General features: G+C 45.5%; 1 protein-coding gene across 3 annotated transcripts in view; it reads right to left on the bottom strand.

The window, feature by feature from the left end:
- TMCC3 (transmembrane and coiled-coil domain family 3) overlaps positions 1–25,843 on the bottom strand; it is a 71,162-nt gene that overhangs the window by 24,639 nt on the left and 20,680 nt on the right. Inside the window, exon 1 of one of the 3 annotated variants that reach the window (XM_044229264.1) lies at positions 22,978–23,449. The exons of 1 other annotated variant lie outside the window; for it this stretch is intronic. Coding sequence is in view for 1 of the 2 variants with exons in the window: in XM_044229263.1 (XP_044085198.1) it covers positions 13,094–13,162 (69 nt within the window). In the remaining variant the exon portion in view is untranslated. Of the gene's footprint in view, positions 1–13,093; positions 13,174–22,977; positions 23,450–25,843 lie in introns of those variants that run through there. One more of the 3 variants, XM_044229263.1, reaches the window with a different exon arrangement.

The following is a 25,843-nucleotide window of genomic DNA, read 5'->3' as shown; positions in this document are numbered from 1 at the left end:
TTGCTCAGTGAAAACACGTATGGGCGAGCAACCAGAAGAGCAAATACGAACAGATTTAGGCAGTTCCTGGGGCCGCAGGGCAATTACTGGAGATGTTCCCAATTTGACATTAATAAGTCAGAAAAGAAACTAGCGTAAACCCCAAGATATCCTGAATAAAACATGTCGGCTGCTTCTGTTTCAACCACTAATGATGATTCTCAATGCCAGTGAAACAGGCCTGCACATCCAGTCCCCTTCTGGCTGAAGCCCTGGTAGGCAGATGATCATTAGAGGCTCAGCTACCAAGAGAAAGGTAAGAGCAGGCTTCTTCCTCCCAGAGCCACAGCAGTTTAAAAGCACTGAAGATCTGTATTTCGGATAGAGGACAGTCCTCTAGGAACACACTGTTTTATAATCTGGAAAAAAAATCACTAGAAAGAAATAAACTGAACTGTGGATTGTGATTTTTAAGATAAATGCCACCCCATGATCTTTCTAAGCTCCCAGGCCTCTATCTGGGTTGACAGTTCTTTCCAAACAGAGGGCACAGCCTTCCAGGGCCTACTCAAAACACTTGCAAGCAACCAGCCCACGGAGATGCTGAGGAAAGCCCCAGTTCCAAAGCCACATGTCCTGAACAGAGGTTAATGATATCCCAGGGGGTAGCACACGTTAGTGGTTGAAAGCGGATTCAGAGCCAGATTATATAGGTTCAAATCTCAGTTCTGCCATGTCAAATGTATTATCGCAGGCAAATTGCTTGTTCTATGCTTCAGTTTCCTCATCTGTAAAGTGGGGACAGCAGTACCTACTTCAAAGGGCAATCGTGATGATTAAATGAATAATTGTGAAGGGCTTGGAACAGGGCCTTGTGCAGAATTAGGTGTTCTAACTGCAGGCTATCATTTGTCCAACATGACGTACCCCAAGTGAGTGGGAACTTCAGAAAGTCCAAAGCCAAGAGCCACAGTACGGCTGTCACCATGATTAAGCTTTTCCAGTGGAAGATGATAATTCCCTCACTGCCCCGCTTCATGGAATCTGCTTGTGTACACGTGTGCCCTGCAGGGGAGAGGCAGGAGGAGCAAAGACAAGCAGAGTCTCAAAACACACAGGAGGCCCCTTCAGAATGCAGTTTCAATGAACCTGAACTGAACGATAAAGAGAACTTTTCCAAAAGATGCCCATTTACCCAAAAGCAGAACATCTAGTATCTGAGAGACTAAATCCAACTTCTGAAAAGGTGCAAGACCTCAAATGACTAAAATTTAAAATCTCAGTATCTGGTCCTTAAGTTTTTATATAGGGATTGTCTTCTATGTTGTTACTTTGATGAAAAGAGGACCCTAAATTCAGGCCCTAAAGGGAGATGTCTAACAACTCCCCAAGCCTTTAAGCAAGATAAGAAAAAACTGTATTAGAAAAACTTATCTAATGATTATAACTTGCTCCTTCCTGCAAGAAGCCTCCTAAACTAATTCTTGAGAGCGTTAGGTCATGGATGCTTGTTTTTACAGATATGCGCGTTTTCAAACTAGGCTAGCGTGAATTCCATGAACTCTCTCAACGGCATCATGATCTGATTTTATCCAGGTTCTCTCTCCACGCCTGACTCATGCTGTCACCAAATCCTCTGACTTCTTTGCCTAATAATTTCTCCCTAGATCGAGCCTTCCCTGCTATCCCCAGATCCACCTTCCTGACCCCACAACCCCACTTCCTACCTCGTCCAGATAAAGGGCAAGAGTTTAAACACATTGCATGGGGATGGAGAGCCGTTCCACTCACCTTCTCCACTTCTGCTTGCCTCCAGTGAGAGCACGAGACAAACTGTACAATGGCTCTTCCTTTAACAAAGGAACTGGGTCCTTCCTCCTGCTGGTACTTAGTCCCTGAGTAATGTTTCCTATTTCAATTACCCTCGGTCCCCCTCCGTCCTTCTACCACTTCCCCAATGGGCCTCAGCACCGCAACGCACTGAACACATCTCTGCACCACATTTCCTCCCCAGTACTTATGTCATTCCCTCCTGGGCATACCCTTTCCTAGTCCTCTGCCTGATCCAAATCCTACCATCTCTGCAAGACTTCTTCCACTGACTCCTGCCCATCTTACTTCCGCTCCTTTCCAATCCACTCTGGCTCTTACGAAGACTGTCGAGAGGAACCCTACTTGTTTTATCTTCCTTGCTGGATTTTTAGGTTACTAAAAGTACTCACTCTTTCTAGATGCCATAGGACACTCAGAACAGAACTAGGAGTATCACTGAGCAGTGAACATTTATTTACATAACCAACTTCTCCATACTGCTTTATTACTGCCATAAAGCCCTAGTTCCAAATTCTGAAGAAGACCCACACTAAGAACATGTATTGATCAGTACACACATGCATATATGTGTGCACATATACACGTATGTAACGGAAACAAGTTTTACGAAATAATACTTATCTTTGCTACATGCAACCCAACTACAAGCATATTTTTAAAAAATAGTTAGCTCATTTTTTTGGGACCACTACATATTAGGAAATAATTAATCTTGTAGAAAAACTCCTTTTTGTACACACATCAGAAACAAAGTACCCTGACGTCTGTAGGTGACTTATTCTGAAACGGATGGCATGTACACTACATAAAGTAAATTAAAAAAATTTAATTGTTAAATCTGGATAAGGAAGATGGGTATTTGCTGTACTCTTCCTTCTACTTTTCCATATAAAAATATGACAGTTGTTATGCATTAAACTCATTGGCATGACCAATAAATGAGACTCAATCCTGTTTGAAAAACACTGCTTTATAATTAGGAAAAAGACAACCCATATGTTTCTGTGCTTGATAATTGTATTTAAGGAGGCTCTAATATACTGAAGAATGTTCTATGGTTACTTCCTCTCCGGTGCGGTCAATAAACTTTCCACTGTTGAGTCTACTAATCTGTCCTACAACATTCTTCCCATGAAACTTTCCGTGAATCATTACTTCCTTAGCAGTAAGGTAGCTCTGATCAAGGAACATTTTATTTGCAAAGTAAAACTGTAAACTTGGCGTTTACCCTGACTTTTTTTTTTTTAATTTAAAATTCAATTAACCAACACATAGCACATCATTGGTTTTTGAGGTAGTACTCAATGATTCATTAATTGCGTATCACTACCGTAAGACTTCTCATCCTAAGGAAAAGCTCTGTGCTCTTCATCAAGGCTTTAAAATGACTACACCTGGGAACACCCAACGATCAAGGCCACGCGCTGAAACTGCAGAAGTCATAATAAGCATGTGCTCTCGTTAAAACTTTCCCCTTCCTTCTCCTTTAAGAACTGGTTCTCATAAAAGAATAAATTTCACCTCATTTAATTGGTACTAACAGGGAAGTGTTTTAGAAATCTTTAGATAATTGACATCCTTACCATTTAAGGGCCAACATTTTTAAGTTTTGCTGATCGCAGATTTCTATCCCAAGATGCCTCCCCATTGACTGGGCTCCTCCATATGATCAGGTCTGAACTATGACAGAACACAGGATAGTTTCTTCCTGACCCTAGGAGGTAAGTAGGGGACCTCGGGACAATGGAGCACCAGAGAGCGCCAAGGGGCCAACAGTGCTGAAGCAGGTGGAAGCTAGGCCGTGCACACCCAAGTAAAAATCATACAGGTGGACATTTCTGATGCGTGCACTTTACCGCAAGTTACCCTCAGAAAGTAAAAAATAAAATGCAAATGCACAAAACAAAGAGAAAGCCCAGGAAACTCTGTGGCATACTAGCAAAGCACTAATATCTGGGGCATAATTAAACATACCAGATTTAGATGCAAAGATATTTAATCCTAAATTCTGCAAACTGCAGCAACATCCAAAACCCCACTGCCAATGCAGATTGCAAATGCCCTGGTTCATTACATAATAGTTATTTAGAATGCCAATGTTTCTCAAATTTAACTAAAAGCACACAAAGTACAATTAGAGCTTATTCATTTACTTAAGCCAAATGTTTTTATGATAGTTAATGGAATTGACTAATTTAGGTTAATGGAACTGACTGATAGTTAATGGAATTGATCCATTTAAGTTCCAGACCAAGCCCCCCAAATACGTATTTTCCACTCAAAAAATGTTTTTCTGGGTATCTTCTGTAAGCTGGCCGGTATGCTCAAAGTACCCGAGTCACAAAGGTGAATATGGGGACGCCTGGGTGGCTCAGTTGTTAAGCGTCTGCCTTCAGCTCAGGTCATGATCCCAGGGTCCTGGGATCGAGTCCCTCATCAGGCTCCTTGCTCGGCGGGGAGCCTGCTTCTCTCTCCCTCTGCCTGCCACTCTTCCTGCTTGTGCTCTGTCTGTCAAATAAATAAAAACAACCTTTAAAAAAAAAAGAAAGAAAGGTGAATATGACAAACTCGGCCCCAGGAGCTCCTGCTTGGACAAGGAAGACACACAGAACCACACCACTACAGAAGAACATAGTAAGTACCATAAGGAATAAAGAGGCAGAAATAAGTCACCAGAAGCCTTCGGTGAAACAGCTTCCAAGAGGATGATACTCGGTTTGGACGCAGAAGAGGAGGCTCAAAAATCACACAAAAGGGGGCGCCTGGGTGGCTCAGTGGGTTAAAGCCTCTGCTTTCGGCTCAGGTCATGGTCTCAGGGTCCTGGGATCGAGCCCCACACTGGGCTCTCTGCTCAGCAGGGAGCCTGCTTTCTCCCCTCTCTCTCTGCCTGCCTCTCTACCTACTTGTGATCTCTCTCTGTCAAATAAATAAATAAAATCTTAAAAAAAAAAAAATCACCCAAAAAAACCAAGCAAGGAATGCAATGTGCCCACAGAGGGAAAAAGTAGAATATTTGGGAAACAAATAGGATTTCTTGAGGTGTCTGGGATTTAGAAGGACTGAATGGGTTGTTCTAAAACAGGGTACAATTGAGGACTAAGACAAAAAAGAAGTCAGGGCAAGTATTTCTGAAAGGCAGAGGCATGAGCAAGAACACAGACAGCCTACAGCTGGCTCTGCAGGCCACACAAGACTGGACACTTGACCGAGTAGGCCAGGGGAAGCCAGGGTTTTAAAAGTAAGTGCCGATTTTTTTTTAATCATAAAAATTTAAGAAATAGGGGCACCTGAGTGGCTCAGTTGGTTGAGGGTCTGACTCTTGGTTTTGGCTCAGGTCCTGATCTCAGGGTCTTGGGATTGAGGCTTCCATTGGGCTCCGTGCTCAGTGCAGAGTCTGCCTTTTCCTCTCCCTCTCTCCCTCCCCTTGTGTGAATGCCACACATGCTTTCTCTAATAAATAAAATCCTTAAAATATAAACTGAGAAATAGAGATTTGGAGATACCAAAAAGTTAGGGGGAAGGAAATCACCCATAAAACCCTCCCTTAAATACAGACACTGTTTAGATTCTTAACTTCTTAAAAACACAGAAATGTGGTTATACCGGACATAGGGATTTCGGATACAATTCAAGTACTGTGTACACAGGGGCATAGGAAGGATCCATTCATCTGTAGGATTTGGTCAGTATATTCCTGCACACTCACACTGCATCACAGACTAACACTAAGTGGGCCTCTGTGTGAGATGCAGACATCCTACAAGTAAACCCACTATTTAAAAAAAAAAAAAATCATTTGAGGCTAAGGACAGCTGAGTTCTCACCTAAAATAATAATATCCATCCCATGATGAGAAACAAGGCATTTTGCCTCACAAATACAAGACATAATTCATGCCATCTCTACTCCTCCCTCTTCTGGAGACATGAGAGGCTGAACGCATTTCACTGACTGCGGTCCTGGTGCTTTGTCAGAGGGCTCCACAGATTACAAAGGATAAAATTTTTACCTAAAATGAAAGAAAAGGCAGGAGCTAAAGGTGACTTCCCCGAAGACTAGGATACCTTTTGTCTTTTATTTACGGACTGAAAAGTGAAATCCTTCCGTGTTTGCGGAAATTACATTCTGCTCACTCCAAGGCATAGTTGGAAAATATCCCAGATTTTTCTGCCTGTAGGAAAGCACATTATATCTAACCACACTGTAGATCTATTATGACTCAAATTCCACCTGAAAAAAACTTTTAAATCCAAATCAGGTTAGTAAAGGGGGGAGAAAAGGCACGTGAAGAAAAGAAAGCTACTGGGTGCCTGGGTGGCTCAGTGTAAGCCTCTGCCTTTGGCTCAGGTCATGATCTCAGGGTCCTGGGATTGAGCCCCGCATCAGGCTCTCTGCTCAGTGGGGAGCCTGCTTCCCCCACTCTGTCTGCCTCTCTGCTTACTTGTGATCTCTCTGTCAAATAAATAAATAAAATTTTAAAAAAAGAAAAGAAAGCTACCTTGGAAAGTTTCAATGCCACATACTTTTCTTCTCTTGGCTGGCTACTGTAATGAACCAAATCCTGAGTCCGTACCTGGCCCAGAGCCCTAACTTCCCAATGAGACACAAGAACTCTCAGACAGGACACCTGTTCTGAGCTTAGGACGGCACTGCCTATGTGCACAATTACAGTTGGAAACCTTACTTTACGGCTCAGTCAGAAGACTGCCTTTCCTGAGAGACTTTACTCAAGCCTGGTTCCCTAAGATATCTGAATGAGGAGGTTTTCTTTGTGCCCAACACTGGGAAAGCTGATGACCTTACAAAGACTCCAAGGGCTGCTAAGGATGTAAGAGTGTTCCAGTGTGGCATACTTCATTAATTCACTTGAGCCCACCTACCTGACTCAGCGTCTCAGAATGTTAAAGAACCATCTGTTCAATAATTACTGAGAACAGGATGAAACCTCATTCAGCCCAAGATACTTCCCTGAATTTGATGACCTGAAATGTCTTTGACGGCTGTACTTGATGAGGCTTCTGATGTCATTCATTACTTCAGCTGTGGTTAGGACTGACATTCTATTAATCAGGCAACATAAATATGTAGCCCTAAGTACCATAATCCCTGTGCCAGAGACAAAATGCCCGACTGCTTTTCATCCTGGATCAACGTGTGCTTGATGATCGGTGACTGTACACTTCACGTTACAGGACTGACTCCAAGTGCTCAGTCCCGTCTCAGAGGCAAGGGTATGTTTATTTTATTAACAGGCATATTTTTCAGAAGAACAAAACTTTATATATAAACAGTCGGAAAGTGAGAAACATAATTAGGCAAAATTAAGTGACAAGCAGATTTGGGCACCATCATTTATTTTCCACTTATATAACATCTTTCATCAAAAATCTCAATAAACCTTACCAAGTACTCTTGTTCCAACCTGGGGATTGGATTATCTGCACGTGTGACAAAATCTACTCTGAATTTCACACTAAGCAACTGACAGGCATTCGGGTTTTTTTTGTTGGTTTTTTTTTTTGAAGATTTTATTTATTTATTTATCAGAGAGAGAGACGGAACACAGCAGGGGGAGTGAGAGAGGGAGAAGCAGGCTTCCTGCTGAGCAAGCAGCCCAGGTGGGGCTCGATCCCAGGACCCTGGGATCATGACCGAAGCTGAAGGCAGACGTGTAACAACTGAGCCACCCATGCACCCCAGGCCTTCAGTCTCTAGGACTCCTTGCTAATTTTCTTTCCTACCCCTTGTCTCACATCACTCAATTCTCTTTCTTTCTGGAACATCTCTCCAACTCCTAAGCTGGACCCCTGCCAGGCTTGGGTCTTTATTGCCTCACCCCAGACCACTAAAACCACCTCCCATAGCATCTTACCATCTCAGGCTGCCCCTCCCTGCGGCAGCACACGGACTGTCTACAGGATGCGGTCTCCATTCGTTCCACTGGCAATGAAAGCCCTCGACGTCTTGACCCAAACCCGGCACTCATATTTGCACACTGACGCCTATAGACCAACTGGCCGGATCCAGGTGAACTCTGAGCAAGTCAAGAAGACATGCCCACGTTGTTTCTACCAGCTCAACTCCCCTTTCCTCACGAGCTCCCCCCAAGCATGGTCTCAGCAACCCCCCCGCCTCTATCTACGCGGTGCCCGCCTCTCAGCAGGACAGGTATCAGACATATTTTGTCCCCAGTGCTCGCCCAGGTTCTACCGGTTATGTTTAGCCTATCACGAAGAGTATCAAGGAAGTCAAGGACTTTAACAAGGTCACAAACCGGTGGGTGATGAGCTAGAGTGCCGACTCAGGTCTGAGGCCACAGCCTGTGTTTCCTCGACTGCCATCCCCAACTTTTTATCTACCAAAACCATGGGGTTCCCTCCATCGGACTCATGGTAACCTTTCCACACAAAGTCGCTTCCTGTCACCTCCAACCTAAGCATCAGGGCTCTCTCAGAACTCCTGCTGCTCTGGGTTCCTCCCGGCAGCAATAACTTCCCTCATCACCTCATATTATAACTTATTCTACCCCTCCCCCCTCTTTTGCAGTCCTGGAGCCTCACAATGTCCTTTGAACATAGTAGGCACTCAGCTTCTTATAAGAAGAGTTGTCTTGTACTTTGATATTATTTCCAATGGGTGAAATCCCTATCAGGGATGATAATTTCACTAACTGAACAAAAGAAGTTCAATAATAAGGGCCCCTCTGAGTTCACAAACTGAAAAGATCAGATGAAAGGGCTAATTTTGGCAGCTTGAATACGTTATCAAAGACTCTTTCCCTTTTTTCCTTCCACTACCCCTAAGACATCTGCCTATTCTCTCACAGAGGTGAAGGAGATACTGTTGTTCTAAGAATCACATGTAGACAATTTCTGGTGGCAAACAAGTTTACTGCTTTTTCTTTCACATTTTATTAGGGAGGAAACATTTTCCAGAAACTCCCCAGCAAATTTCCCCTTAGGTCCCTTTGGTCAGGACTGAGTCATCTGTCCATGAACGAGTTGCAAGCAGTCTGTGGAAGCAGGATCTGACGCTTCCAGCCTTTATCTCAGGAGCTGGCTCAGCCAGCCAGGGAGAAATGGAAAGAAACGGTGCTTGCATAGGTAAGCTACTATTTGCAAATAAACTGCTAGAGAAAGATTAATGCAATGATAAGTTATGTACAGTGAGACCCCTCGATGTCCGAAGAGATGAATTATCCTAAGAAAAGCTGGCTCATCAGGGGGCGCCTGGGTGGCTCAGTCCAATGAGAGTCAGACTCTTGGTTCTGGCTCGGGTCATGATATACAGGTCTTTCAATTCAGTTGAGCCCCTTGTCAGGCTCTGCACTCAGCGTAGAGTCTGCTTCAGTTTCTCTCCCTCCTTATGCCCCTCCCCCTGCTTGCATACTCTCTAAAAAATAAGTAAAATCTTTAAAAAATGTTTGCTAATTGGGTATAGCCCTCCCGTTACCATAGGGTGCTGATGGCACTACAGCTGGGGGGTGGGGGGAACATTGCTGGAGTCCCCCAGTCCTTCAGGCAGTAACTTGTAAATACATTCCTTTCCCTCGGAAACAACCTCTTCCACCACTACCACAAGGAAGGAAGGGCATGGAAGAAAGAACCTAGCCCTTTCGAGTTTCCATACAGTTCTCCAAAGGATGATAATAGGCCAAAAAAAAAAAAAAATCCAAGAGATTTAAAGAACAGAAGTGATATCCAATATTTACAGGTCTTTGCCTCTTTTTCCTATTCTTTGCTGCTCCTAACAGGACACTTTCCTTGCATCACCACGACCGCCATCATCTATTTCCTGTTTTAGAACCAACACAGATACCTATCAATGGGGAACCACCTAAGAAAATTCTAGTACAATGGAAAACAATGCAGCTGCTAACAGGGAAGTGAATGTGAATAGGCCCCCATGGAAAGCTGTCCAAGCTGAACTGTTACGGCAGGAAAGCAAGATGCAGAGCTATGTCTACACACACTCATTTGTGCTTTAAGAGAGGTACAGTGTTGGGGTTTATATAAATAAAGTGTACTCTACTCATATGGAAATTTCCAGAAGGATATCTCAGAAACTGTGAAAAGTAGTTACCTCTGGAGAACAGGGTTGGGAATTTGGGGGCAGAAATACATTCTGCTTTATATTCTTTTTTGGTAGAGTTTGCTTTTACTCATTTTGTTATTTTCAGATCTTTAACAAAGCTCCTAGTGCTTATACCCTCCAAGTGAGACTAATATGCAAATACCTTTAAAATTTCATTAGCACACTCCAGATACTTCCTTGTCCCCTCTTAGGCCCTATGACTTTAGTAATAATAGCAAATAATATATATATTTTAAAAATAGCAAACTAGGGGCGTCTGGGTGGCTCAGTGGGTTAAGCCTCTGCTTTCGGCTCAGGTCATGATCTCAGGGTCCTGGGATCGACTCCCACATCAGGCTCTCTGCTAGGCAGGGAGCCTGCTTCCTCCTCTCTGTCTCTGCCTGCCTCTCTGCCTACTTGTAATCTCCCTCTGTCAAATAAATAAATAAAATCTTAAAAAAAAAAAATAGCAAACTAAGTGGCCTAAGTATTCAGGATGATAAGTCAAAGAGAGTCTTACAGAAAGACTATCTGGTGATTGATTGCGTACAGAGCACGTGGCTCCTAAGGGCCAGACTCTTGTATTTGTAATTCTCAGATTTTAAAGTCTGGGTTTACCCTTTGAGAAGGCCTATCTCTTCAAGGTTAAAGTTTCTTGGGATACAAAAAAGGATATGACTACTTCAGTGTAAAAACATTTTTTGAGGATTCTAGAATTTAAACAAAGCAATGCTGAAATCAGATTACAAGATATTTTTTAAATGTTTACAAATTCTCAAAACACTAAAAATCATTTGGCACACACCTAGAGACCCAGAAATTCCATTTCCAGGAACAAGTGCCCATGTTAAAGAAGTGTATTAAACACATTCATAGCAGCAAGGTTCACAACAGAAAACCACCACCACAACCCAGAAATAACCCAAAGGTCTAGAGGTAATTATATATATATATATATATATATAGCACCCAGCATATATATATATATATGAGAGGAACCATAGCTACAAGAATTAAAACATAAATCTTTTCTAAACAAATGCGTCAAAGAAAACCACATGAAGTACGCATTCCTCTTTCTAAAGATCAAACGCAGGCAAACTCCTATTTGAGTATAAACACACAAAGCAAAAGCAAGGGAATGGTTAACACACACCTTAAGACAGAATGACCTCTTGGAGGAGGGGAGGCCTGTGATGGAGAGACATGCAATCAGGGAAAAAGTCATAGGGTCAAGTTCAATTTCTTATCCAGGGTTTCAGGTGCAGGAATGTTTCATGTTATTTTTATTTATTTATTGAGATTTTATTTATTTGACAGACAGAGATCACAAGTAGGCAGAGAGGCAGGCAGAGAGAGAGGAAGGGAAGCAGGCTCCCCGATGAGCAGAGAGCCCGACGTGGGACTTGATCCCAGGACCCTGGGATCATGACCTGAGCCGAAGGCAGAGGCTTTAACCGACTGAACCACCCAGACGCCCCTCATGTTATTTTTTAAATGAAATATCTTTTGGGTATAGCAGTTTACAATTTATAAACATTTAAAAATAAACACCATAGAATAAGATACACAGTATAATGAACTCTGTGTGTATGTATGTTTAAATTACATGATGAGTAACATCTATCTTTTAATCCCACTGGTCTGTCTGGCTCTGTACTTCATTCTTGGTTAAAGTTTAAATCTGAGGACCCGACTTAACTTGTGATCTAGACTTAAAGGCCTCTGGGCTACTCCAGTGGGGCCTGACTTGGCCTTTCTGGGTCACATCCAGGAGTGGTAAATGATGTAGGCAAAACAGTGAGAGACCCCAGTTTTCCTCATCCTACAGATGAACCCCCAGGCAGCCTGCAAACCACCCTCGTTTGCACTGGAGGAACCCACTCCTCCTGGGCCAGCTGCAGGATGGGAACTGGGAGGAAGAAGAGCTGGGAAGGGCCTGCCCACATTGAGAAGGCTTCTCCAGAAAAGTCTTGTTGACCAGCAGCAAGAAAAGACCCCTTCCTTCTGAAGAGTCCCTCACCGAAGGCAGTGGTAGTTTTATAAGCAGTTCTCCAGTGGCTTGGGAAGCAATTTTCTCCTTTTATTCCAACCCAAATGGTATACAACCCCTGCGCTCACAATGCTGGGAGGCTCCTAAGATGGTTTATTGTTAACACAACAGGCCCTCCATTTTTGCTTTTTTTTGAAGTAACAGAAATTTAATCTCCAAGATGCAAAAAATATAATGATAACCAGAAAATTCTTCCCATTTGCCATACCTCTGTTACATCCTCAATAATATGTTTCTAAAGACTGGGAGTCATTACCAACAGTAAACCCACCTTTACAACATTCTAGATCAACCTCTGATGCCAAACATATTGAAAACAAATTACTTGAATAAATGTGTTCAAGTATTGTCAGGTTCAGGAAATGGAAGAAAGACTGTATGTGTTTTGTACTGATGCACAGAAACAGTCCATGGCACAGGCGCACACACACACACACACACACACACAGTCACAGTCACAAACAGAACAGACATTCCCAGGAGATCAGGCAGCTCCCAGGAGCAGGGCAAAACAGAACCCTGCGGGGGAGCCCTGCCTCCATCACCACGGGGCGGTGTCCCTGGACGGCAAGAGGGGCCCTGGGTGGTACAGATGTCCACTTCCCCCACTGCTGCTTCCTCTCCCAGCCCTGCCGTGGCTGGGGGGCGGCCACCACGCCCGTCCTCCTCACGGTGGAGAGACAGTGGCTGACACTGTCCCACACAGCCTCTTTTACCCAATCCCAAGTTTCCAGGAAAGGGAGGTTTCAAGGAGATCCACTTGTGAGAGGACTCGGGGTTAGAGTACAAGGTCAGACCCACTTCCGCCTGTTTAGCTCCGGGATTACCTCCCCGGTGTCTGGGAAGCGGGCAGAGAGCCAGCTCGGTTTCCAGCCAGGAGCTGGCACCACTCCAACCCAAGTATTTGCTCACCTCTTAAATCCCACAAGCGGCATGGACATTTTTAAAGGACCCAGCATGACAAGCTTTGGTGGTTCAGGAGTTTAGGCCATTTAAATACCTAGAAACCCATGGGGCGATGAGGGAGGATTTGGGGGAAGCACAAAAATAATCTATATTTCTCTTAAGCACCTCATCAACTCTGAATGACCACAAAGCTCTACAACACATAATTACATACGCGGCTGAAAGGGGAGAGTGGGTGAAGAGACTTACCAAAACCGCACAACCGGCAAGAGGGCAGACCCGGACTGCGACCAGCGCGCCTTCCTGCCCGAGAGGCATCTGAGTCTGCAGGGCGGGCAGGCTGCGTCTTTCGACAGCACCTACCGTGTGACTCAGCCCAGACACAGGAGATACCGCCTGCATATCTCTGGGCATTCCCGTGTTTGCCTCCGAGACTCTCCACGCCCTGCACCGTGAACAGCACAGCGACCGGCCATCAGACACCGTGTGGGACCCGGCGCTGCCCCAATGGGCTCTCTGTGCTGCCATGAGATGCTCTCTATGGGGGGGGGGCAGACTGGAAGGGAGGCCTGTTATCCCACAACTCTGGGATGGCCAGGGGACCCCAGATGACGCTCAGTCTGGCACTCCTGGTTTGCTGATGAGGAAATGGGCTCAACTCAACAAACTTTGGTCAGGCAGAGTCCGGGCAGAGCAGTGAACTGAGCATGGGAAACACCAACATGAATGATGGCAGAGAGAGTGGGAAATGGTCCCACCACCTCGGGAAAGGCGTCAGCTCAGAAGTGAGACCAGTTGGGAGACTCTTTGCTCTGTGGCCTCATTCACAAGGCAGACACTCCCTTGTGCCTTGGAGTGTCAGGCACAGCGAGGCTGAGGCGTGCTGGTGTCGCAAGGGGGCACAGCCAGAGAAACAATGGCAGCCTCTGAGGACAGGACAGCCTGGAGTCCAGCCCCAGGGGCAGGGAGGAGGGCTGGGGGGAAGGGATGAGAATGAGACAAGGCAGGAAGAGACTTGTCACTCAGAAGGTGCTTCAGGTAAAGCAAGTTCTGAACTGGTCAGCCAGACAGCAGATGAGGACCCGGGGGACTCAACGCCAGGTGAGGAAGGCAGAACTGAGCGGCCGATGATGGGGATCAGACCTGGAGGGTTCCCGTGCAATCGTGCCAGGGGGTCTGCATTTCACCCCACAAGCCACGCGAAGCAGCTGCTAACGGGATTAGGATGCCCAGATCCTGGGGTTAGACCAGTCCCTGTGAGGGAGCCGTCCGGCAGAATACACTGGCGCCTGCTGAAGGACTGACTCTAGGGCGAGAGTTTGCAGACACCAGACAGGGCAGTACTAGGAAGGAGTGCCCTCAAGGGACACTAAGGAGGCAGCGTCAAAAAGATGTGCCCCAAACTGGATGTGGGGATTATAAGGGAGTCAAGGAAAGCCCCATGTCCCTTTCATTCCTAATGGTGGCCGATAACATCATTCACAAGACCGAAAACTGGGGAGAGGCAGGAGTAGGACATGGGAGTAGAGTAGGATTCCGCTTCAGATGGGGATGGATCTGGGGTGTCCAGATGAGCCCCAAGGGAGGAAGGGGCTGAAAACCGGAGCCCATGACGACAGTGCCTGGGGACAACTTACTGAGGAGGCTATAAAGGGACTTGAAAGGTAAAGCAGATCTGATTTCTACATGACCTTGGGCAAATAAATTAATCTTTTTGGGACTCTGATCTCATCTGAGGAAATTCCTCCTAGAAAAATCAAAGAAGGACGTGCTGTCATACCAGACACAAGATATTTCATATTTTTTCCTGCCCTTCTGTGATCATATATTGTGAACATCTATTGCTTCACGTTATAACCCTGCAACAGATTACAAGCTTTCCTGCTGTCAGTCATTTATCTTTAAATCCCTTTTGACCTCCCTTGCATGAACAGATTTGCAAATATTTGAATTGCCTTAAGTCACATGAAAAAATCAGGCCCCGGAGCCTCGGTGGCTCCGCTGGTTAAGCATCTGCCTTCGGCTCAGGTCATGATCTCAGGGTCCTGGGATCAAGTCTTGCATCAGGCTCCCTGCTCAGCAGGGACATGTGACAACCACCTCCCAGCTCTCTAGTAGCTGGCTCATTTACTAATTTTGATTAAACACAGGGAATGCTTCAATTCAGGGCTATCGTTTTCAGAATCTATTTGATTCCTGTCTTCCACCTGACCGCATGTGGCCTGGCTCAAGCATAACCAGTTTGAGAGGGCACTCTGGTCCCTGAGTGATGGGACAGAGCAAGTACCCACTCCTCAACAGGCCAAATCTAATCTGAGGTTCTTGCTGCTCCCAAACTGTGTGGACTCTGGATGGCTCCCCTTAAACTTACAATATAGGGCGCCTGCGTGTCTCAGTCATGAAGGCATCTGCCTTCGGCTCAGGTCATGATCCCAGGATCCTGTGATCGAGTCCCGCAGTGAGAAGCCTGCTTCTCCCTCACCCGCTCCCCCTGCTTATGTTCTCTCTTGCGGTCTCTCTGTCAAATAAATAAATAAATTCTTAAAAATAAATAAATAAAGTAACTCACAATATACCTGCCCATCCCTCTTAGCCAGCCTCTAAGATTTCAACTCTCCCTGACCTACAGACCCAGGATACCTCCTACTGCTCTCTTGAATAGACCTGAACTTCCCAGACTCTGAATAGATTCACCTCATTTTCTGTGTGTGTGAAAGATCCTCTCCCAACTTGCTGCCAGTAGGAGGCACAATAGAGGCAGGTGGACAGCCAGATCAGCTGGTATCCGGCATCTGGGGCAACAGCAGCATCCCCAGAGCACATAGCTCCTGATCCGTACTGTTATCTTTCGGATGCTAGAAGATGCACGCAGTGTGGGTCAGAAGACGTCTGAGAAGTAATTCTTTCAATTTAAACATTACTTTGAAACACACACACACCCCTAACTAGACCATGAAGACATAAGAGGTTACGAATAACGAAGAGCACCTCATCACCGCACTGTCTCGCTCAGAACTGTCCTACTCCATCCACCGAGAGAGCTGTTCATTCCCAGGGAACTGTAATCTAGGGCCTCAGTTTCTCTCAAGCACTTTATGCTCCAAGACGGTCTTCCTTTCTTCAGAACCCAATTCAGGTTCTGTAACTTCATCTGATCCAAAGAATTCTACTGGCAAATTCAGGGTTACTTACTTGCTTTACTAAGCTCCTTCCCTATTCTCTTCTTCCTCCCTCCCTTCCTTAGATACCTTTGAAATTCTTTTTTATGAAATATCTTTATTAATTCCTCCGACCAGCAGCCCTGAGGTAAGTCTCAGGTCTCACGCTAAGTAGATGAGGATAGTCAGCTGCTCACCTGCAGCAGCAGAACAAACTGGGCCAGGAAAGTCTTTAGAAAATAGAAGATTTCACCAGTTAAATTGGTAAAACTTTGGCAAGACATTCTGTTCCCATCTTTCTGTATTTAAAAAGACGCATACCCCTTGACCCAATAAGACCGCTTTTAGAAATTTAACCACATATGGTTACAGGAAAAAAGATGTACAAAAATATTCAGTAGAGTATAACAAAGCAAATAAACACGGGGAAGAAAAATCATCCTAGAGAGAACTTAAATTGTGTATCAATAGGAGATTGGTTAAATAAATAAAGGATACATTTTGTGCAGAAAACATTTCTGTAAAGGATATGTAAGAAACAATGGTTCTTATCTCTGGGTATAAAGATTATAAGTTAGAACATTTTCCACCTTATGTCCTTTATGGGATTTTTTCCTATAAACTTGCACTCTAAATTAGCTGGTTAATGGAGGAGTGGGGAGCGAACCTTTGTAATTTAGGCTTAAAGCTCTACTACACTTTTCATTTAACAGTATTATTCAATCTTTGTTAAACAGGAAATAGAACAAGGCACAAACAGAAACTCAAGAGAGCAGATACACAATAAAATGTGCTTGCTCCAACAGCTAATTTCATCACTCAACCACAAGAACTCTTCATCTCAGAAGATGAGTTTGTTTTTTCCTCAAGCACCTCCTCTATGTGTTATAGACTCTTCTATAATCTAAATGGCTTGATTAAACTATGGATCTTGTGCTAAACATGTGTTTACACTTAAAATCAGTTTTATTCTGGAAAATGGAGTGAGATTAGGAAGAGAGAAGCCCATTTACTCAAACCTTAAAAAGAAATAAAGACATACCCTCAAATTTAAAAAAAAAAAAAAAAGAAAAGAAAGAAAGAAAAAGGAAGAGTAATGCCCAGGCCCTTTATAGGACTTACTGAATCTTTGGGTCTGGGAGTCCAATCTCTGCATTTTGCACAAGCTCCCCAGGTAAGTCCCATGTTGCTGGTACTGGGCCATGCACGTGGGAAGTAACTACACTTAGCAAACACCATGTCTTATCCAAAGGAAACACAGCATAGAGTAGAAAATTCTGCGAACAGAGGTGTTCACTGCTGATTATTTATTTATTTATTTTGGGTGTGTGAGCGACGAGGGGCAGAGAGAGAAGGAGAGAGAGAGAGAGAGAGAGAACTAACTTCAACCAGGCTTCTTGCTCACCGCAGAGCACAATGCGGGGCTCAATCTCACGACCCTGAGATCATGACCTGAGCCAAAATCAACAGTAGGACCCTTAACCGACTGAGCCACCCAGACACCCCTAAAACAAATAACTTTTTTTTAAAAAAGATTTTATTTATTTATTTGACAGGCAGAGATCGCAAGTAGGCAGAGAGGCAGGCAAAGAGAGAGAAAGAAGCAGGCTCCCTTGCCGAGCAGAGCGCCCGATACAGGGCTCGATCCCAGGACCCTGAGATCATGACCAGGGCTGAAGGCAGAGGCTTAATCCACTGAGCCACCCAGGCGCCCCAAACAAATAGCTTTTAAAAAAAAGTGATACGGTGTTTGTAGTAGCACTGGGTGTATGCAGAACCCTCCGGGCCCTGCCATCAACCCAACTCTTCTGGCTCATCTGTGGCTGACAGGGGCAGTAATGCAGAAGAGCCATCTTTGGGGCTGGGAGGGAGTTCAAATGACGTAGACCAGTGTTTTTCAAGTGATGGCGGCAACCACCTGATTCCTGACCTGGACAACAGTGCGGGGTCCAAATCAGCCCAGGTGCATTAAACAGCCTCCTTTCTCCCTCCCACCTCCGCCCCATTCTTATGCCCAAGTGAAGTTTCATAACCGCTGAGCTAGTCTGGTATTTCGTGAACATCCCACTGTAAGCTCGTCTCAGGCCCCTGCTATCCCAGCCCCTACCCCAGACTCAGTGAAGCAAAGTCTCTAACAGAGGTTTCGTGTGTGAAAGCAGCGCCCCAGGTTACTCTTATAAATGGGGAGGTTTGGGACACACCAATTCAGGTCAAACTCGCTTTAAGATCAAGAAACCACGGTCCAAAAAAGTTAAATAATTTCCCCGAGAGCCTTAATACCTGATTAGCTGGGACACCGAAAACCTGGCGAGGTCATTCTTTCCTCTTATACCAACGGAACTTACTAATGTTTATCATGAGTACCTGCGCGGTTTCTGATTCATCACCATGAGGCTGCAGGTAAGTGACTAATGAAATCTGAACCCACAGGGCATGTCAGAACATCTATCTGGCCCTGGGAGTTTTTCCACTTTCAGTATCAGGATAAGGAGAAATTAAAAAAAAAAAAAAAATGGGGGTGCGTGGGTGGCTCAGTGGGTTAAGCCTCTACCTTCGGCTCAGGTCATGATCTCAGGGTCCTGGGATCGAGCCCCGCATCGGGCTTTCTGCTCATCAGGGAGCCTGCTTCCCCCACTCTCTCTGCCTCACTGCCTACTTGTGATCTCTCTCTGTCAAATAGATAAACAAAATCTTAAAAAAAAAAAAAAAAAAGGCATATCTGATAGAAAAGTAAAGACAGCCCTACACGTTTATAACCAGGCGAGGAGAATTTGAAAGTCTCCTTATTTCTTCTCCAAATATTAAAACCTTTGGCAAAAAGGACTCTATCACACTTTGGGTTAGAGTATCAGCTTGCACCTTGCTGTGGGAGAGAGAAGAGGGTGTCTCCTACAGAGACTGCAACCTCATCCTGGAACCAGTATCTCTACACGCATCAACGAGGAACAGGCAAGGGAGACAAAACCCCCAGCTTGGAATGCACACAGCAAGTTTTAATTCAGGGGGAGTTCCATCGAGTTATAATTGCCTCTAATTGGTCCTCCCACGCGGTCTCACAATTTACAGCTGTAATCAGTGCCACAAAGAATGAGCTAAATTTCTTTTCTACCTTTGAAATCAGAATCATCTCCGCTTAGGTTCTTACCGTTGCTGTTTTGATTTCTTTTTTAATATACCAACGTATAAGAAAAGGGTGAATGAATGAATGAATGAGATAATAAAAGCAAAGATGCAGGCAGCTCTTTTGGAAACAAGTACTGCTCCCTATGACCTAATGATAACCCAGTGGGATTCAAATTTGTAACGGAGACTGTAACGGTGCCAACTTGGCAAACTGTTCTGTTCCAGGGCACACTATCCAAAAAACACATTCTTCTGGTCGGACATTTTCCATACTCCGATTTTTATCTTTCTTGGCATGCTCGACTCTTCTCTAATAAAGTCACAACCCTTGTTGCCATGGAACCCAATCAGACATGGAGCCTGTTACTATGACTTCCCTGCAAGTCTAAAAAAAGAGCCAGTGACCAAAAGAACAGCCCTTTCTTTAAAAAAAAAAAAAAAAAAAAAAAAGAAAGAAAGAAAAGAAAAATCCAAGGCAAAGAGGCTCCAAAAAAGGACCTAACCCTTTTACATCCATTGAAGTTTAAGCTTTCATGCAGGCTAACTTGAACTCTGGAGACAGAGCAAGCTAGTGTTTTATAAAAAATTTTCAGCTAGGACATTCCACAGAAGACAATTTTATAAATAAGTACCTAGCAAAGAGGGTAAAGCTGTTCTTGGGATTTCTTCTTCTTCTTCTTTCTTTTTGTTTAACTCAAGGCAAGCTTCCTTAGATTTGAGTAGTCGTTTAGCAAACATATGTCAATCAGCAGCTACCAAACTGCAATATTCATTTCCATCAATACTTAATTTTTGCCAAAAAGCTCACTATCTCTCTGTAAAGAAAAGATAAGCCAAATGGTACAACCGACTCTGTGTTCTGTCCTGTCTGGAACTGGACTAAACCTGGAGAGCCTAGCAGAGGGACTGAAGCAGAGAGAATGAACCTGTGCGGAATGCCGACCACGGGCTGGGCACTTCCCTGTCATTGCGGGACCCGGGCAACAGAGGCACTTCTGCGTCTCTCTCCTAGAGATAAGGTACCAAGGCTCTCTGAGCTTACGAGCTTGCTCAAGCTGCTGTGCTAGAACGCGGTCTGCCTTCCAAAGCCAACGCTATTCATTCGTTTGACCAACATGTGTGTCTGGCCTCACAGGTGCTGTGCGTTCTGTTCAGCTTCTTGTTCTTGAAGACAGAACGTGCAGCCTGTAAAGCCTGTCTGTGAAGAGGGCCTGGAGTCGACGTGCACAGCCCGCGGGGCCGGTTCGGGCCGTACCCATTTGGAATGAGCACCGTATCTGCCCGGCAGCAGCCAGCCCTTGGGAGAATCCAGAGTAAACGCCCTGGCCTCCTAGATGAGATGACAAGGGGCAGACACTACCACCAGCCCTCAGGAGACTAGCTGCGGACGAGGCCTTCCAGCCGTGGACTCTGCGGGGGTGGGGGGAGCTCAGAAGCTCCAGGTGCCTTGTCTTGTGCAATTTCAGTGTTGAAGTAAAAGCCACCGCATGCAAACTCAGAAGTTATTCTACCCAACACGGGTCTGGGAGAACTGGCTTCCGAAAATGACTAGTAAGAAGGAATATGGGGGGTGGGGGGTGCTGGCTGGCCTGGTTGGGAAGAGCACAGGATTCTTGACCTCAGGGCCATGAGTTCAAGCACCACGCTGGGTGGAGAGCTTACTTAAAAAAAAAAGAAGAGTGAGAAAGAGAGACTTAAAGAAGGGATCTATAAAAGCATGGAAATGAATTCAGAAGCTATATTATTAATCACAGCACCTTTTTCGGCTAGAGATAGTCCACTTACTTCATCATATAATAAATACAACTACTTCCATTAAAAGAAATTTCAAAACCAAGACCACAAAGAGGAGGGCCATAGTCAGAAGACGGTAGTAAGCGCCAGTCAAGAGGCAGAGAAACTCGATGCTCGCCCACTGCCAGTGGGGGCACCACTGGAGTGGGAGTGGGGGAGCGCAGAGTGGGGGGGAGGGGAAGTGCAAGGCGGGGGGGGGGGGGGGGGGGAAGGGAGCGCAGGGCGAGCCCTGTGGGAACACAGACCTGTGTACCCCCTGGGAGACACCCCCTGGGCAGACTCCCAAAAGTGGAGCACAAGAGCTCCCAGGAGAGCCAGCAATTCTACTCCTTGGCTTGGACCCAAGACAAAAGAAAGCGTAAACCCCCCAGACACTTGTATGCGGATGTTGAGGGAAACAGAGTGACCCTAAGAGCCCCAAACCAGCAACAACCATCCCAAATGGGCGTCAGATGCTGAAAAGGACAAAATGCCGGAGGGCAGTGCTGTGGAAGGTTCTCGGGCAATAAAAGGGGCTGAAGTGCTGACAGGCTACAACACAGACAAATCTTGGAAACCTCCAGCTGACTGAAAGAAGCCAGGCACAAAAGACCACATACATCTGATTCCATTTACGCAAAGTGTCCAGGACAGGCAAATCCAGAGGAACAGGAAGTAGGGGCCAGTGTGGCCTGGGGGTTTGGAGGGAGGAAATGGAGAGTGATGGCTAAATGGGTCTGGAGTTTGTTTTGGGGGTGACCAGAATGTTCTGAAATGGGACTGCGGTGACTGCAAACTCGGCAGATATACTAAAACCCAAGAAGTCACACACTTTTAAATGAGCGACTTGTGCATTTTATCTCAGTAAAGCTGTTATTTAAAAGAAAAAAAAGGGGGGGGGAACCAACACAAGCAGTTTTTTGTTTTGTTTTTGGTTGCCTTATGAAATAAGAAAACAGCCCAAGCCACGAGACTGCCTGACCTCAGACAAGTCACTTGTCTCTGGGGGGTCTCTGTGCCTCGTTTAGGAAACAAGACTCATGCCTGAACCGGGAGTCCTCTCCTAGCCCCTTCAAGGTGGAAAAACCATTTGCACAAACACCTCTCCGTGTTCAAACTAGGGGGGGGGGGTCAGACCACCTACTCTAGCGGAATCTTCCCAAGCATTCCTTGTCTGACTCTCCCCTTCACCCCTGTGTTTCCATTCCTCAACCGATTACTGAGCTCCTGCTATATAAGTAAGTCTTGATGCTAGACCATGTTCATGCCCTCTAGTTCTCAAGCCCACAGTCCACAGGGGAGGTAGGCAGTTCTCATTCTGTGGGTGTGGAAGACTCAAAGACTATGTGGGTGGCCACGAGGCAGAGAGACAATTTGAACTCAGAACCAAAGTCTGGGCTGTTTCTCTTCCTCCTGCACCGGGGGTTTTCAAACTGTCTCCACAGGCATATTCTTGGAACTTCTACAGGTTTGCGATGAACAATTTTAAATGATGTATTTTCTTGGATGGCAAAGAATATTAATGTAACTGTATTGGGAGAGCATAGAGATAACCAGCTGCTAACCAAGTACTATCCTGAGATTTCAAGACCGTCTGTGCTTCTACTCACTCTGGGCCCAGGTATTGGAACTTCTTTTTTTTTTTTTTTTTTTTAAAGATTTTATTTATTTATTTGACAGAGAGAGATCACAAGTAGGCAGAGAGGCAGGCAGAGAGAGAGGAGGAAGCAGGCTCCCTGCCAAGCAGAGAGCCCGATGCGGGACTCGATCCCAGGACCCTGAGATCATGACCTGAGCCGAAGGCAGCGGCTTAACCCACTGAGCCACCCAGGCGCCCTGGAACTTCTTTAGTCAGCAGGAAGCACAGTGGCTGACTCTCAGCTTCCTGGGACTGCACCACAAACTGGGTGGCTTAAAACAACAGAAATTTATTGTCTCGGTTCTGGAAGCCTGAAACTAAGCAGTCAGCAAGGCCAGGCTCCCTCTGAAGGTGCTAGAGAAGGGACCACTCCAGGCCCGTCTCCCAGCTTCTGCAAACCTCATCAGGCACTCCTCCGCCCGCAGATAAATCACACCAACCTTCAGTCAGCCCGCACACTGTAGGCACTCCGCCACGGGTGGTCACATCCTCTCTCTTCTGTGCACGCCTCTCTCCAAATCCCGGCACACTGGGTCACAGCCCATCTGGATGACCTCCTTTTGACTTGGTTCCTTCTGTAAAGACCCCACCCCAGCAAGGCCCTATTTTGAGGTAAAGGGAAAGTCACTCCTGTGTCTTCTCTCACCGTACCACCACACTGCTGGTCACCCCCCAGTCCTCCAACACCAGGTGGGCGGCCTACGACTCGACTCTGACGCTATCCGCCTGCAGACGCCATCGGCTCACACAGGGGAAGGGATCAGTACGAGTCCTCCGGGCCCGGCTTCAGCCACCGGTCCCCGGTCCAGGTTGTTACCTGCGATTCTCACGCACTGGCTACAAACTGACCCTCTCCCCGGGTTCCGTCCGTTTTCTAGAGAGGCTCACAGACTCATGAAGACACTTCCCCTCGTACCAGTTTATTAGAAAAGGACAGAACTCAGGAAGAGCCAAAAGGAAGAGAAGCACAGGGCAAGGTCCAGGGAAGGGCCGCAGGGGTTCCGCGCCCGCTCTCAGAGCCGCTCTAACCGCATCTGCAAGTGTTCACCAACCCGGAAGCTCTCCGCACCCCAGCCTCTCAGGTTTTTCTGGAGGCTTCGTTATGAAGCCCTGCTAGATTAACCCACTGACCACTGGTGGTTACATCAACCTCCAGCCCCTCTTCCCCTCCCCAGAGGTGGAAGGTGGGAAGGAAAATTTCAATCTCAACAAGGCTGGTTCCCCTGGCAACAGGCCCCATCCTTAGGGGCTTCCCGAAAGTCGCCTAATTAGCAAACTGCACCTCGTTTGAAAGGGGCTTTCTTTAAATCACAAAAGACACCATTTCACTTTTATCATTATAATCACTTAGGAAATTCCAAAGGTTTTAGGAGCTTTGTGTCAGAGATGGAAACAAAGACCAAATATATACAGTTGACCCTTGAACAACAGGAGTTGGAAGGACTCAACCCCATTTAGATTAGATTTTTATAGTACAGTACTGTAATTGTGTTTTCCTCATGGTTTTCTTTCTCCAATTTATTTATTTTCAGAAAAACATTATTCATTATTTTTTCACCACACCCAGTGCTCCATGCAAGCCGTGCCCTCTATAATACCCACCACCTGGTACCCCAACCTCCCACCCCCCCGCCACTTCAAACCCCTCAGATTGTTTTTCAGAGTCCATAGTCTCTCATGGTTCACCTCCCCTTCCAATTTACCCAAATTCCCTTCTCCTCTCTAACGCCCCTTGTCCTCCATGCTATTTGTTATGCTCCACAAATAAGTGAAACCATATGATAATTGACTCTCTCTCTGCTTGATCCTCATGGTTTTCTTAGCAGCATTTTCTTTTCCCCAACTTGCTTTATTGGAAGAATACAATATGTGATGCATATAACCTAAAAAAATATGTGAATCGACTGTTTAGGTTATCAGTAAGGCTTCCTGTGAACAGTAGGGTACCTGGAGTTATTGTGGGGGTGGGGAGGACCAAAGTTACACAGTGGATTTTCCACTGTGGTAAGGGGGGTGTCAGTTCCCCAACCCTGCACTGTTCAAGGGTCTACTGTATTTCTTATTGTAAATCACAATATCAAAGACTTCAACATATCTTTTTGAGGGGACACAATCCAACCCATAACCCTAACTTTAAATGTAAATGATGCAGTATTTCCAGATGAAGGTCAAAGGGTCTCACAGTGAGAGAAGGGTCATGGGGTCATACAGAATTTTTCTAACAGGAGAGTTAATGGACTGAGCCTTTCCACATCATAACAGGTAAGAGAAGCATTCCAAATGCAAAAGAAAACCTGCCTGTAGGGATTTAGATTATCTGTATATTGAGAGAGTGTTAACGTAGATTGTTACTAACTTTGTATTTTTTATTCATTTCAAAGTTTTCATAATAAAATGTTCAGGGAAAATTTCCTTAGACTGTTGAGGAAATCTGCTAATGAAATCTTCATTCTTAAAGAGCACCTAAGTAAAAACACCAATTAGTATCTCTGAACAAACACTACTCTATAAGCCAAGAGCAAGGAAAAGATAAATTTTAAAATATGAAAACAAGTGTACACCTCTTCCTAATTAGACTTATTTAAATAACAAATGTAGCCAGTGCCTTAAACTCCTCATGTGATGTCTGTAAACAATGAACTCAGAAAAGACAGTCCTCTTATCTGTTGGAAGCGTATAAACTCAAATAATACAGTAGTACTGATGCATGAAATTCTTAATTCATTCTTTTCTTCCTCACTTCCTTCCCTCTCTATCCATCCCAACATTTACTGTGCATTCTGTGCCAAGCTCAGGAGATACAGTTCCTGCCCGCTTTCTGGAGGGGAGAGGGACAAGCGAACTACAAGTGACAAGAATATGAAGGCTCCCAACAGACTTGGGCACAGGTCGGGTGGCGGAGCACCCACGTCAGGTGGGAGAGGAGAACGGGAGTCAGGGAAGACCCTTTCAGTCCTTTGTCTTAGAAGCCTTCCACACCCTTCTAAGGAAAGAATCATACTTATTTTTCACTTGAGGACACTGGCTCGAATGGGTTGAGGAAATGGTCTAAGAGGAGCTGGCGCAGTGTGTAAGAATTTAAAAACCAGGCCTAACCTCTCTGGAGAGCCGGTACCGCACTGCCCCCTCCGAGCTCTAAGCACACACAAGGAGGGCTTGACAATGGCCTGCATTCAGAAGACCTAACCACTTCTCATCGCCTCCCTGGCTAGCATCCCCACCCAAGTCACTGTCACACGTCCCTCTACACCAGCTCACGCCCACCTTTAGTCCGGGAGCCCAGGCAACCTTGGAAAACATTAACTG

This window comes from Neovison vison, chromosome 12, assembly GCF_020171115.1.
Source record: "Neovison vison isolate M4711 chromosome 12, ASM_NN_V1, whole genome shotgun sequence".
Lineage (NCBI taxonomy): Eukaryota > Metazoa > Chordata > Mammalia > Carnivora > Mustelidae > Neogale > Neogale vison.
This window is presented reverse-complemented; position numbering and strand designations above follow the sequence as displayed.